The sequence below is a fragment of the Terrapene carolina genome, unplaced genomic scaffold (assembly GCF_002925995.2).
Source record: "Terrapene carolina triunguis isolate 2854851 unplaced genomic scaffold, T_m_triunguis-2.0 Scaffold66, whole genome shotgun sequence".
In the NCBI taxonomy this organism is placed as follows: domain Eukaryota; kingdom Metazoa; phylum Chordata; order Testudines; family Emydidae; genus Terrapene; species Terrapene triunguis.
In genome coordinates, this window is record NW_020664417.1 from 44,073,272 (window position 1) to 44,089,179 (window position 15,908).

The window sequence follows — 15,908 nt, forward strand, 5'->3', positions numbered from 1 at the left end:
TTAAGTATTTGACAAGCAAGATTCCCATGTAGGATGAAACCATATATAGCTGCTATAAAACAGAAAATTGTTAGACTCACCTGATTTTTTTCAATTACTAAAACCTGCAATTTCAAACTGATTCAAATAGAACAAGCCTCAGTCTCATGTGTTCATGACTAGTTCTTAAATTGAATTACAGATCAATCTCTCTCATTTTCTCCTAGATCTGTGTATCTATGCATTATATAGGCTTTTCAATATTAACTCACCCACTCACTTGTAGCACACATATATTCAACATACTGAAAAAGACAATGATTATAGTTGGAAGCTTCAAAGTATGGATCACATAGTTATATGTATTTGATTTAGATTGTTCCTTGGAACAAGAACTATCTGTACATCTTCTGTTTATACAGTACCAAACATGCAGGCCATACTCAGATAATAAAAAATGAGAGAGAGAGAGAGAGAGAGAGAGAGAGAGAGCGCACACTACATTTTCCTTTCACTTCTCTTTTGTTTGCAATGTACCTATCCCCCCACTGCAACACTGTATGCTGCTGCCTCTCAGCTCCAGTCCTGGTGAAATCTTCTCTATGTCCAGGACTGACTTTAAGAACCCTTGGACTGAACTTTTTTTTTTTAAAGTAATTTTCTAGTCCTCTTTGTTGAACTCTGCCTTCAAAATGTAAATTGATCAGTTTGCCAGAGAGTATTTTCCTAAAGTTTGTGTGTTATTCATGGACCTCTCCTATGGCTGGACCTCGGGACCTATGAAACCACAGACCAGCATTCCCTGATTATTGGTTGAGGCCCCTGACTGATTTATGCCTGAGTCTGGGAATCGTAGGGGGCAACTGTTCTAGGGCTACTGCAAGTGGGCTCCCAGTCTCCCTGAAATTAACATGGCTCCTCTACTGAGCAACCAATGCAACCACCTAGTAGAACAGGCAACAACTTTGTGGCAGAATTGGGTGAGCTGTAGGAAGCTGGCAGAAAGGAGGCCATCACACCTCCCCTCCCATTGATTAGAAAGACTAATGAGCATTCCTGCACTCAGGCAGAACCAATTAGGCATACCTGCAGAACATGTGCCACCTGGAGAAAGGGAACTTAAAAAGGTGAAACTTGCCACAGAGAGGGGCAGACACAGAGGCATCAACGAAATGGAAGGACGAGGAAAGCTAGAAAAGGCACACTTTAAAGTTAGTTAATCCGATTCCATTCATTTATGCGCCTGTGTGTTATGGTATTTCCCTGACAGACCATCTCAGATCTCTGTAAATTTGGGGGGAGGGCTGTTTTGATAAATTACTTCATGATGGATATGCTGGAATCTGCAGTTAAATAACCTAAAATTCAGCAAAATGCACACAAAAGCCTTTAGCAGACAAAGACGTTCCAGCCCCAGGCTTCTGGTATATTTAAGACAACTCTCAGAGGATAAGTCTCCAGATATTGGTAAACGTAGCATGAACCCTACCTAGCCCAAGGAGGTCAGCCCTACTTCTCCTACAGCAGAGAAAACTCATGTTTTAAAGCTGGCCCTGCCTATGACCTCTCCATATACCAGCTCTCTGGACTCCAGTGTGTGCAGAATGCTGTTGCCCACATTCATATTTATAAAGAAGCAGAACCACATCATTTTTATCCTCAAACATCTCCATTTGCTGCCTGCACGCTTCAGGTCCCACTGAAAACTATCCTTAGATGTAAAACACTTCATGACGTTACTCCAGTCTCTCTCATTGACCTTGTCTTTCTACTTCCCTCACTGCTCCCACATAATCTCTCCCCTACGGGTGCATAAGCTTCCTCCACAGTTCCTGATGCTTGGAACCCTCTTGTGTGTCCTTCTGCCTCAGCAAGTCTTCATCACACTTCAGATTGCACTGGAAAACATCCTTCTGCTTTTCTATCTAAAGTAATGCTATAATTGTATTGTTTAATTCTGTGAAGCTCTTTGGAACCAGTTAAAAAAAATGAAAGATGTTGTAAATAAAGTTGTATTATGCTTGCCTGATACTTAGGCTCAGCAGAGACTGCAGAAGAGAGAAGGAACCAAAATGCATTGGAATGCTTGGTTCTGTGTGACTTACAAATCAGAAGCAGGAAATCTATGTGTGTGGGGACTGGTGGCAATCAGAATGTTCACTTCCTATTGGGGGAGGGGCGGAGTTCGAGGAGGGAGGAATGGGAATATACTTTAACTTGTATCTGACCTCTAGTCTTAGCTCCTTCTCAGGCAGGGCTGAGAAAACCGAAATTTCTCCATTGTCCTGGTCATTCCTGTCTCTTGTCACAGAAGGTCTCTGATTTCTAATGTGGCCCTTAGCTGCTGGTTGGATGCTATAATGACTTGTCTTAGATAACTACAAGGATTTAGCTAGATTGTAAATTCTTTGGGATAGGGGCTATTTTTATGTCATCTCTGTCTATAGTCTTAACACAATGGGGCCCCAATCCTGACTGGTGCTACTTCAATACAAATATATAAATAATAATGACATATCCATCCTTTAGAGGGACCAGTGGGTGAGGCAATATCTTTTATTGGATCAACCTCTGTTGGTGAAAAAGACAAGCTTTCGAGCTTACACAGAGGTCTTCTTCAGGTCTGGGAAATATACTCAGAGTGTCACAGCTAAATCAAGGTGGAACAGATTGTTTAGCATAAGTTGTTAACACATACTTCAAGGACCATTCTAGTCATAGGGGGCATTGTTAGTGGGTCACAGATTGTTGTAATAAGCCATAAATCCAGTGTCTCTATTCAGTCCATCATTTTTAGTGTCTAGCAAAGTTATGAATTTAAGCTCCCAGGCTCGTCTTTTGAAAGTGTTGTGCCAGTTTCCTTTGAAAATGAGGACTAAGTAAGATATAGAGTGATCACTTTGTGAAAACTGTTCATCCACAGGTGATGTGGTGTTTTTGTCTTTTATCATTTCCTTGTGTGAGTTCATTCAAGAGTGTAGTGATTGTCTGGTTTCACCCACATATAGTTGTTATTGGGGCATTTAGTGCACTGGATGAGGTGATAGGCATGTATAGGACCTAGGGATCTTGAAAGGTGTGTTGTGGGAGGCGTTGATCATTGTAGCATTGATATGTTTGCAGGTTTTGCACCTGTTGTTCTGGCGAGGTCTGGTGCCATTTTGAGTTGGTGTGTCCTTCCTTTTCCCCCTGTGACTGGATGGGTGTCACCTTGAGTGGTTCCTTGAAATATGCAACAAAGAGTCCTGTGGCACCTTATAGACTAACAGATGTATTGGAGCATAAGCTTTCATGGGTGAATGCCCACTTCGTCAGACGCATGTAATGGAAATTTCCAGAGGCAGATATAAATATGCAGGCAAGAATCAGTCTAGAGATAACGAGGTTAGTTCAATCAGGGAGGATGAGGTCCTCTTCTAGCAGTTGAGGTGTGAACACCAAGGGAGGAGACACTGCTTTTGTAGTTGGCTAGCCATTCATAGTCTTTGTTTAATCCTGAGCTGATGGTGTCAAATTTGCAAATGAACTGAAGCTTAGAAGTTTCTCTCTTTTGGAGTTTCCTTAAATTATCCCTTCAAGGGGGAAGAATCCAGAGAAAAGAAGAATCCAGAGAAAGTGAGGTGCCACAGATCCAGAGAATCCAGAGAAAGAATCCAGAGAAAGTGAGGTTCCACAGATCTGTGGGGAAGGGACCCACCAGATGATTAAAGGCAGGAGTGTTCATGAGGATAGCTGCTCCTCTGCCCTGCACCATGGCTGCCGCGCATTGGCAGGGTCCCCTTCTGCATGCTAAATAGCAGCTGCAGAAGGCACCCAGAGGGAGTTAATACTGTTTTAAGCAGCATTAACTCTTGCTAGGATATCAGCTTAGATATCTGTGCCACTAGTAAAGGATGGTGATATAGAGAGCAGCAAGTCCCCTGCTACCCTCCCTCCTGCACCCTGGCCCTGCACCTAAATCCCTACAAAGTACCTTCTGCACAAAGCCACAGAAGAGAGGAATCCAATGTGTTACAGTGGGTACATGATCTGTGACTAGGATGAAAGAAGACCCCAGGGGATAACTGGTATGCCCCTATGGCCAGGGGATCACCAGGCATTTTTATTTCATAGCAAATTATTTGCTTTCCTGAGGTAAGAGTCTCCTACTGAGGTAGAGGACTTAGTGTTCCTGGCGCTGGTATGACTGCAAGAGGATCCTGGAGGCATCTGTTTGTGAACTAAATACTCTATTGATGTCTAAGCTGCACAGGACTCAACTTGTACAGATGACTGCTAGGAACAGTGGATCTGCTTAGAGACTGTTTTTTCTAAATAAATCCATTAGTGGCACAAGCCACTGACAGCCGCAAGATCTGAATGAATTTTGTTCAAAGGATTTTTTCCCCCTAAGGCTTTAACTTTTTTGGATAACGTCAGATATGTCCATTCTTTATTATTGTAGCACACTCGTAGCACGGGTCCAGTAAGGTCCCAGGCATCTGGATCAGGTAGTACTTTTAAGGTTACCTTCTGTCTAATAACTCAATCGGGAAAGCCAGTGAACGCTTGGGGGGATTTCTTTCACTGTTAAGAGTAGATAAGGCAAAATCTTGTCCCAGTCTTTAACCTCAAACTCTTCATTCTTCCTAACATGGTTTTAAGGGTTCTGTTAAAACATTCCACTAGCTCATCAGCCTGGGAGTAGCACATCCATTCCTGGGTCATTTCACATATCCAGCCAGAGTTCTGTGTGGCATCTGCTGACTCCTTTGCAGAGCAGTGGGCATTGTCTGGGGCTCTCTGCTCAGTGTCCCCAGCTGGTACCCTGGTTTTATACCTCTGACCCTCACTTCCATTTCTGTTTTTTCTCTTTTTCTCTTGTCCCACAGAATCACTTGATTCCCAGTCCTGGAACACCTCTCCCCCTCAACTGAGGGGAGGGGCTTTGAGTTCCTGGCAGGCTCTGCCCACCCTTTTGGAATACCAAATAGCTGGGTATGGCAGACTGAGGTCTGCACAGGCTTGATTTTCAGCAGATACGAAAACTGTCAGAATAAGTGTCATGTAAATTTAGGATCCTGGGCTGTAAGACTCTGAGAGGGCAACCTCACTGATTAAAATATCTGAATTAATTCTCTAGCTATGTTTCTTGCTGTGGTGGCTTGTAGTGGGATGGCTTTGGGATATTGTATAGCATAATCTGTTATTACTAAAATATAATATTCTTCTTTACTGGCCCTACTACATCTATCCCAATCTTTTCAAGGGCTACTGTGGTTAGGTGCATGGGGCTACCTTCAAGAGGCAACAGAAGATGGTGGTTTCTTGGTCAATGCCAGGCCAGTAAAACTGCAGAAGCAGCCTCTCAAAGGGCCATTTCCCTTCCAAGGTGTCCAGCTGACAGTATGGCATAGGTAAGCCTGGAAGTAGCCTCTGTGGTGGTTTAGGCACCAACACCTGGACTCAGAGTTTCCCTGCTGACTGCAGATGATCTTGTTACAAAATTTCATTCTGTAACTCAGAATGGGGAAACTAAGTAACTATCTCTGAGCTCTGACCCTGTTTACGACTGCCAATATGCTTCCTAGTGCACCTCATCTTCACTGATCCACAACCACGCCATACAAATTCCCTGGTTCTGAAGCACAGAATTTGTCAGAAAGCCTTGATCTCTTGGACCTAAAGGATGACCGATTCAAATTGCTCTCACCTCCTGTGGCTCAGAGAGCCTGTCTGGGCTAGGAGAGACTGTCTGACTTTCCTCCCCTGGTTTCCGTTCGAGATAGGTCAAACTTTCTCCACTTTTATCTCATTTAGATTTGAGAAACATGGAAGAAGTCTCAAGGACGTCAAAGTAGACCATGAGGAAGAGCTCCCAGGCATCCTCAGCATTCCTTCTCCAGCTTCCCTTGCTCTGCTAGACACAATTTGCCAAGCTGTGTCTCCAGAAGGGCTCAGAAGTGTTTCCAATCCCACGCTATGATAGCTTGTCCACAACTCCCAATCTACCCCACTCTGAGCGGGTGAATGCAATTCCAGCAACTAATTAAGTCCAAAATATGAACAGGATGGTGAGCCCGCAAGGACTCAGTGGGGATGAGATCCCACTTGACCAGGGTCTGACCACACCCAAAGCCTACAAGTCCATTCATCCTCTGCCCTCTTCTTCAGTTCATTACCATAAAACTCCCAGGACTATGGTTCCCCTGGACCTGAGAAACACCACAAATCTTAGCAACACTGAAACCACGGTAGTCATATCCCAGTTGGGGGCATAATCTTTTGATGTGCTTCAGTTTCCCATATTAGAAGCAGAGAATTGAGACTTGCCCTATAACACCTGGAAACTTTCTGTGAAGGTAAAAAGGAAAGGGGGAAAAAAACAGTTATAGAGAGACTCCACAGATGTCAGGTAACTGATTGATAGCTTAGCCCCCCTCTCAACAGAGGGGACAAAGCGAGGTGATGATCTATTAAGCATCTAGTCCTTATAAGTAGACACAGGGAGCTCAGCGGGGGAAAAGACTGGAAAGGAGGCTGGATTCTCCTGCTTAGAAGGCCCAGCAGTAGGCTGGCTGTGGCTGGAGAACTGAGCCACAGTAATAGAGCTAATTCCTGTAGTGGGCCCTGGAGTCGTGGTCTGGAGACAAGACAGAGGTCAGAACCAGGAGTTAGGAATCAGGAGTTCGGAGGCAGGCAGGGACTAGAGTTGGACAGGAAGCAGGTCTGGTGCAGCTGTGGGCATGGAATGCATTGAGCAGCCACTGTGCTGCTGTTGCTACAGGGCTCAAATGATGATCTGTTGGCTCTTCTGATCAATCAGGGAGCATAGTCACTTAGTGTGAGTTTATTGGGCCCCACTGAGCTCAATGGGTTACTAGGCAACCAAGACCACTGAGAGATCCTCCTAGGGGCCCTCGACCCTGGTTTGTCACAGCACCTTTGGTGAAATTCCTACAGGAGATCAGAAGGGTGAACATTTCTTTCTGGTTCTCTTCTAGCCCGTACTCCTTCTAGTCTATTAGAAACTGGGGCTTCCCCCAATGCGTCAGGAGTTGAGGACCTGATGGACTACATATTCCCACTGCCTGTGGACAATTACTGGGGGTAGAGGTGGATCTACCCAGTTGAGAAAAGGGTTGTCAACGAATGATTTGAGGAGATAAACATAAAAGATGGAGTGAATCTTGAGTGATTCTGTGAATTGAAGCTTGTAGGCCATTGGGTTTATTTGTTCAGTGATCCAAAAAGGACCCAGGTATTGATGGTCAAGCTTCGATCACATATTGTCTGTTTTCAGGTTTTGAGTCGAGAGGCAAACCTTATCCCCAGACATAAGGAAGGCTGGCAGGGGCTTGTTGCTTTCTATCAGCGTAGTGCTTATATGTTTATTTAGTGGCAAGTAAATGCTCTTTGAGCTCCTGGTGTATTTGCTGGATGTGCTGTACCATTTCCATGGCCCCCTGGTATGGCTGAACCTTTGAGCAGCTCCAGATGGAATCAGGGGTGAAAACCAAAGTTTGCAAAGAATGGAGTCCATTCAGTTGAAGTGTGGCTTGAGTTGTTGTACACAAACTCAGCTAAATGTTTCAATCATCCTGATGGAAATTCAGGCAACAGCAAAGGTACTGCTCCAGGATCTGACTGACCCTTTCAGTGTGGCCAACTGTCTGCAGATGATAGGCTGTTGAGGTGAGGGGAGAAAAATTCTTGCCAGAACCGAACTGGGGACTTGATCTGAAATGATGCATGTGCAGATTCTGTGCTCCAGGAAGGCTTGTGTGGTTTCACAGGCAGATGGAACAGTGAGCCAGGGAATAAAATGGACCATCTTGGTCAGGAGGTCCACTATTGTCAGGATAACTGAGTGCCTTTGGGAGCATGGTAACGCAACAATAAAGTCCATTGAGAGGTCTGAGAAGGTGGGGCCTTTCTAGAGGGGAACTCCCTGCCATGAGGCAAAGTCCCCTCTTATCTTCTACTGAGCTCCTCAAACTGTCACACGCCAAGGTGTAGGCAGTACAACCTAGTGGTTGGAGCAGAAGTCTTGCCTAGTGGTCAGAGTAGAATGAGAGGACAGAACTTGAGGAACGGTCAAGAGACAAGCCAAGGGTTAGAGCCAGGAGTCAGAACAGAGCCAAAGGGCAAAGCCACAGCTGCGGTCAGGAGACAAGCCAGGAGTCAGAGCCAGGAGTTAGGAATGAGGAGTTCAGAGGCAGGCAGGGACTAGGGCTGGAGCAGAGCAGGCAAGGGTTTGAGCAAGGGCTGGGCAGGTTGCAGGTCTGGTACAGCTGTGGGTATGGAACGCATTGAGCAGCCACTGTGCTGCTGTTGCTACAGGGCTCAAATGATGATCTGTTGGCTCTTCTGATGAATCAGGGAGCATAGTCACTTATTGCGAGTTTTCTGGGCCCAGCCGACCCCGGAGGCAACTGAGTTCCTGACAAGCCCAGGAAGAACTGTGAGCTGAGCCCAGGAGGGGCAAAAGACCTTTTGTTTAAGTTGGGACTTTAGTATCCCACTGTCAGGAAGTCCCATTATCAGATGGTTTCATGGTTCACAGGGCAGCTAGTGCCCATTTGAGCTACTGCTGACAATTCTTTTTATATGCCAGATCTAGCCTTACCCAAACCAATTCTTGCTCTTGTTTTGCTGCCTCTTCTGTTTTCTGTTGCGAGGCTTTCACTTCTTCCAGCTCCCGTCCCTGTTTGCCTTGTGTAACTGTGTCTTCAGGGCTTGTAAACTGACTTGACATCTTCTGTTCAACTCTCTCAACCAGTTCCATCTGACTCATCGACTCCTTGCTCCTCCTCACCATTGGGCCACCCAGCTGAACCCCATGTCCTGGCGAGGGTTGTCTTATGGCCAGCTAGGTCAGGCTTTACCTTTTCTCATAATGGGGCTGGGAAATTAGGCCAGGCACTGCCTACAGTTATGGGCCAGAGGAGATCTCTCACCACACCAACCCTCAGCTTGCCCATCCATCCTTTTTGTTTTATCTTCACTGTTGAGTAGACCCGTGTCTCTCCATGTACACACACAATGTACACCAGCAAATGCTGATCTCTTCTCACCATTGAGAGGCTACTCCCCTGAACTAGCATTTGCCTGCACCCAGAGTTAATTAGTCCTGTCATTTCCCATCCAACTACTTTAGCAGTTACCTGGTAGGCTGGAGTGCACCCCTACTAAGGGAACATCCCAAGCCAGACTTGACTGAAGTAGCAGTCCAAATAGCTGCACTCCATTCTTATATGACCCAGTTGGCCATGCCAGAAACACACAATTAGTTTCTCCTGACCAATTCCCAGGTGCCTGTCCCAGGTACCCAGTGGCAACTGAGATGCCACTATCTCCTCTGTTCTCTTAGTTACAGAACTATCTAAGAATTTATCTCTCGGTGTGTCCACTTTTCCATTGCTGTGTCGGACTTCTCTTTGCTTTGCTTCCCTCGGAGTGGTCATAGAATCATAGAATATCAGGGTTGGAAGGGACCTCAGGAGGTCATCTAGTCCAACCCCCTGCTCAGAGCAGGACTAATCCCCAGACAGATTTTTGCCCCAGATCCCTAAATGGCCCCCTCAAGGATTGAACTCACAACCCTGGGTTTAGCAGGCCAATGCTCAAACCACTGAGCTATCCCTCCCCCCATGAGGCTCCCTTTGATCCAATCCCTCTTTCAGGTGGTTCAGGACCATCAGCTTCCATAAAGGCCTCCACCCTCCCTCGGCCTCATCAGTAAAAGTTGGCAGAAACATTCGGACCCAACTTTGGGCTCTGGTAGGCAAGACCCTTAGGAATTGTTCTAGGATTATAAGGTTCACCACCTTGTCTAATGAGTTTGTGTCAGGCTGCAACCATCAGGTTACCAGATCTCATAAACGTAGAGCTGCTGCTGTGGGACACCCCACTCCCGAGAAAAGATCTGTCCTAACTGGTGGCGGTATACTTCTGGGGTCAGCCCAGAATGGCCTCTTTTACAATTCTGTAGGACCATGCCTGCTCACTGGACAAAGCTTGGTAGGCTGCCTGAGCTTCTCCCAAGAGGAACAGGGCCATTTGAGCTGCACAGGAGGATTTGGTCCACCTTGCTGCAGTCTCTACCCTCTTGAAGGTATGCAGAATGCCTCAGGGTCGTCACCTGGGCCCAATTTTGCCAGGTCTGGTACGAGGGTCTGGTACAGGTCTGGTCTGCCAGAATTCTCTTCTCCTGAAACTATATGGGTTCCTGGGGTCCACTTCTCTAGGTACTGCAGGAGATGTTCCTATTGAATCTCTTACTGTTGTTGCTGCCCTTGTAGTGGGTGCAACAACAGAACGTGCATCTGCCCCTGTTGGGCTGCCAGCATATGGAACAAGTCCTCCATCTTCCCCCCAAAAGTGAGTCAGTCCCTCTGAACCTCCCCTTTAAGGTAGTTGGTATGTTCCTCCTTCCTCAGAAGGTGGTCTCAAATCCCACTTCTAGTAGCATATGTAATAGCCCATCTTTACTTCGTGGGTGCCCCCTTATCTCTGGTGCCCCCCATGAGACTCTCCCTTGGCCTTGCAATGGCCTTTCCCAGCCTTCACCTTCTCCCTCTGGGTGTTCCGTGGCTTGGCCCTCCAGCCAAGTCACATGAAAGTCTAAACCCCTTCCAGGATAACATGTACAAGTCCAAATGAAAGTCCAAATCTTCAAACTACCCCTTCTGCCCCTCTCAGGCTACAATGTAGTTCTCTGGTTGGCCCTACCTAAGGGTTTCCCCTGTAGGAGCCTAGCCTGCTCTTGTGGTAGTATTCTTCCATTGTTTCCTGACTGTTAAACCCTATTTTAGCCAGGGCATCTCTCCCCACCAGAGAGACCTGCTCCTCTGCAGTCTCAATCCAACTGAGCTCTCCCAGCCTACTTATAAGGCCTAGCTCCACCTCCTCTGGCCAGAAGGCAATTAGTTAATTACCCACCCAGATACCTTGTAGGTGATAGGCGTTAAGCCCATCACAGTGACCTTGGGGAAAAAATTTTTGAGTCTGTTGGCTAAAGAATCTTGGGGCTGTAACCTAAGATTCTGCTCCTAAAAATGAACAGGCTGTAGGATGTAAGGCCGTGTGGGGAAACTTTTAAAAGGGGGGGACCTAGTCTGATTCCACAATCCTAGAAGAAACAAGAGTACAAGCCCTAAACTGGATCAGTCTTGGGAGGGACCCTACACAGCACTGACCCAAATAACTTAGGTGGTGTAAAAGATACAGTTGGGTCCCAGGACTAAACCCAAGGTTGTCCATAAGGACTATCTAAGGTGGCATAAGGGGAAGAGAATTTCAGCTTGAATCTGAGAATATAGCAATGGAAGTTGAGACTGGAAAAGCTGTTACAGAGATGAATCCACCACTCAAATAAGAATGGGCAGAGTCTGCCTCAGCCAGCAAATTCTACAGAAACAACAGATGCTCCTCAGGGCCTGATTGGCAAGTGAATGGAAACCCAGCAAGAGAAAAGTCCCAAAGGTATTTTGGTGTGAATAAAATTATTTTAGGTTGGTGATGTGAAACTATCATGATAGACGTACATATGTAAATAGTTAAACATTTGTCACATCTGTTTGGGATGCCATTTTAGGTCTCATCAGGATGATGAACAAAGCCGAGGTTGTTATAAGCTGGCAAAAACTTGTTATAGGTTAAGTTAAAGCCCTATTGAGATTGATAGGTGTGAACTCACCCCTGGATCATGAAGATGATGGACAGGGATCAGAAACAGGATTTGATGAGAGCCTGGATGTGAGGAGCAAAGCTGGGTGAAATTTTTCAGACCAAACTTTTTTGTTTTTGTTTTGTTTTGTTTTTTGGCCAAAAAATTCAGATTCACATCATTCTGAAAATCTGTGTCAAAACATTTTGAGAATTCATATTAAATTCACTGTTTTGGGTGGAAAAAGGAATACTGAAAATGAAATGAATCAAGACATTTCATTTAGACATTTTTAAAACTAAATGTTTTGATTTTTCAATTTGAAGACATTTTTATTTTGAAAGTAATTTCAATTGTATTAAAAATATGTAAAAATATCAAACCTAAATGTTTCTTTTCAGGTCGAACATAATGTTTCATCTGCCCTGAAATGAATGGGTTTTTTTACTTTTCAAATAACCCAAATTTTTTTTAAATCAGTTTATTTATTTTTTAAATTTTTGGTAGGGCAAAAAAAAAAAAAAAAAAAAAAAAATTATTTGGACAGCTCTTGTGAGGAGTGAAGGAAAGTTAAGTGTCAAAGATGACCCTAGGTTGTAGCTTAAGTGGCTAGAAAGAGAGAGTGGTATTGTTAACAGAGACAGAGAAATAGGGGGAAAGAAATAAAGTCTCTTTTTAGACATATTTAATTCCCCTGAGGAAATACCAAAGATACAAGAGGTGATAGAAGTGTAGATGGAGCAGGAGAAATCTGGGGTAGAGATATAGATTTGAGAGTCATGAACATGTAAGTGGAAACTAAAACAAGAGTAGTACATCAGTTCACACTAGGGGTGAATGAAGAGAAAGTACCAAAGAAAGACCACTAGGGGACAGCTACCAAAAGGGAAGGGAGGAAGGTGAGAAAGCAATGCTAATAGAGCAGTAAAATAAATAAATTAATTAAAAGAGGAGAACCAGGAGAGGCAAGAGTTGCAGAAGTCTGGAAAGAAGACTTGAGGGGAAAGTGTTGGTCCACTGTATGAAAGATAACAAGGAGGATTAAAAATGGAGACGAGGCCTCTAGACATCATTAAGAAGTGACCATTAAATTACTTTGATGGGAAAAGATTCAGTGGAATGGCATGAACTGACACTAGACTGAAGGATATATATGACTGGGAACTGGAGAGGAAGTTTTGGCAACAGGAGTAAACAATATGCTAAAAAAATTTTCTATTGACCTAACTACCGACTCTTGAGGGGGTGGATTAACTACAGCAACAGAAACCCCCCTTTCATCACTGCAGCAAGTGTCTATGGCGCTACAGTGGCACAGCTGCAGCACCATAGCTGTGCTGCTGTAGTGTCTGTGGTGTAGACTTACTCTAAGTAGGGAGGAGGAGGTGGGATCAAAGAGATGTGAAAATTGGCCAAGTTTGCAGTGTATAAATTGCACTTTAGTAATACATATGGTTTCAATACAATGCAAGATAAATTCTCACCAAAACCTTAGACCTGGCCTTCATGTATATGCTCACAAAACTGGGTGTATCCTGACTTGCACTTGAAGTATGCAGGTGTAAACACCTGCTAAAACTTGAATAATAGGGCATTACTTTTAAATAGCTCTAACATATACATATGCATGCGAGTGTTAGAATTTGCACCTCCAAATCCCATGGCCTCGGTGGATATTGTGGGAACAAATTCTAATAATGGCCCGTGCACATTTCAGATTATTTAAACAGCACAAACAAATGTAAACATGCATGTACATTTTTGTGAAATGTGAGCACAAATGCCCAACATGTAATATGCACAAGTGAGGTTGTCATTTATAAGTTTACCCGCACATACACAACTTTTCATAAAAAAAGATACAGGAAATATATATTTATTGTCTGAATATAAAAGGCACCTTTAATAATTGGCCCAGTATAGGGTCTCAATCCTGTGGATTTTGCACATCCAAAATTTAGGATTTTGATGTACACCAGGACTGCAGGATTGGATCTTAACCTTTTAAGCAATTCATTGAAAATAAGTCTTGCTTTTCCCATCCCAGAGTCAAGTTGTGGTCACTTTCTATTCCAATTTAAGGACTAGTTCCTTCAAAACTTTACTCCAACAAGTAGTCCTCACTTGAGTAATCCCATTAACTTCTACAGTGCTACTCACATGATTAATGGTTTTCAGGATCAGGCCCTAATTTTCAACAATAAAATATCACCATGTGTCTCAAATATAATTTTTAACCTAAACTCGATCCATATCTGGGCCTTAAGAGGTTGAATAGAAAAAAAATCTCCATAAAGCAACTACCCCGCTCAAAAGCATTCCAAACTATATATAGTATCTGCAAATGCAACATGTTCTTACATAGGTATTAAAAGCATCTATGACTGTTTTTAGAAATCATTAGTTTGTACTTACAAGTTTATCATATTCCTTAGCACTAGATATATCACATGCAACTATTTACCTCAATGGTGTATTCTTCATAATACAGTAACTAATTAATAAGTATTTAAAGAGCAATTAAATTATAAATAAAATGTGATGATAGTATCACCTAGTCTTAAGTATTATCAGCATATTATATATATGAAATACAAATGAATGAAATAAAGGAGCACATTTACGAAATCCAAGCCTGTTTAGCAATGTTATGTAAGCCTCTTAGATTAAACAAAAAAATTCTACTAACAAATGAGAAATAAAATGTATAAGCTGAGTACCGAGAATCAAACATGGCCATGAACTGGGGGTATCTGACATTTCCATCTTCATCAAGGGGGATTCTGTCAAGTAGCAGCTCAAACTCTTCATCAGTAATCTCCACGCCAAACCTGAAACAAACAGCAGTTAGCAGCAGTCACTCACGGAGTTCACATTTGGGTCAACAGTACCCACAATACCCTAAGCATATGGCTGCCATTAACTCTTTGTTATTGCTTCGGTCCTCAAGATCAAGAGCACCACGTGAATATCAGAGGTTAATCAGGGTTTTGATCGCTTCAGCTTTCTCGAAGAAAGAAATTCTACCACAGAATCCCGCATTGGTGGGGCACAGAAATAGAAATACTAGCATATTGAACTCTGTGCAATTGTCCTCTATAAAAAGTTATTCATTACACTAAAACACTGGTATTGCTTAAACTAGTTAACTCTGAAAGGCCTTTCATTTGGACTGTTTAGCATGAAAGAAAATGTAGAGAAAAAGTGGCTTTTCGAAAAACAGCTTCTTAATGCTTTTGGAAAGCATTTCATAATGGCTTTAAAGACATTTTGCATACAAATATTTAAAAAGTGGCAGTGTTTATTCATCAGCAAGAAAGTGTTTTCATCTCTCGAGAACAATCAAAACATAATCCTCCAAATACTGGCATAAATAGGAATGACTTAAGCAATAGTAATGAACAAGGCATTCATTCATCATTTTGCAAAGCTGATAAGACACAGCTGACTTTTGGGGGGATATACTTTCCTTTTGCAAAGGCAATGAAAGCATACACTAAACGTAGCATTTATTTGTTGTTTTGATTTTCATCATCACCCTCTGCCACTTTACATAACTCAAGAAATGAGGGTATCATTTGTTCTAAACCCCACGGAGCTTATTTTTAGGGAGTTCTGACTCACAAACATTTGGAGCAAGGAGAAAATGCACAGTACAAAATCAGCCTATTTGACCTGGTTTATTTGTCAGGAAGTCCATGGAGAGGGGCAGAGTCAATTGTTTCTTGCACTTGCTCTGAGAAGATTTAGTTTTTCTTTAGTGTCACTTAGTTTCATTTACACCTCAGTATTGCTGATGCAATGTCAGTAAACTGTCAATCTGAGAAAAAACAACACACTCTCTCAGACCATAGGACCAGATACTCAGATGGTGAAAACTGACTTCAATTGAGCTACAACAGTTTACACAGGTTGAGGATCTGCAAGAATCAGGCTCTGGTTGATTCTCACGTGCAGTGCAGCATGGTGCAAGCTCATAGTCGCCTGCAGACAGGCTGCCCCCAGTCCTGAGCCCAGACTCTCTGCCTGCTGTGTCCCTGCTGGAATGCCATCCCCTCGTGCAATCAGAGGAGAGCTGGCAGCAGGAAGTGGCAATAAGATTTCCTTCCAGCTCTCTAGACAACCAGGGCTGTAGGCAGTGTTTAATTTGTAATTAAAGATGTGCTGGGGCTCAAGCAATTTTTTTAATGTCATAACTGATGCAGCAAGCCTAGAGGTGCTGGGGCTCAGTCCTGGCAAACCCTGGCACAAAGTAAGCACTGGCGGTAGGGGTGAACGG

At 43.7% G+C, this 15,908-nt stretch overlaps 1 protein-coding gene across 1 annotated transcript in view; it reads right to left on the reverse strand.

Annotated features, from left to right (window-relative positions):
* The window catches only part of LOC112102628 (EF-hand calcium-binding domain-containing protein 6-like), a 77,971-nt gene that overhangs the window by 37,303 nt on the left and 24,760 nt on the right, over window positions 1–15,908 (reverse strand). The window contains exon 4 of the mRNA XM_029910616.1: window positions 14,350–14,460. Within this exon, the coding sequence (XP_029766476.1) occupies window positions 14,350–14,460 (111 nt within the window). The remainder of the gene's footprint in view (window positions 1–14,349; window positions 14,461–15,908) is intronic.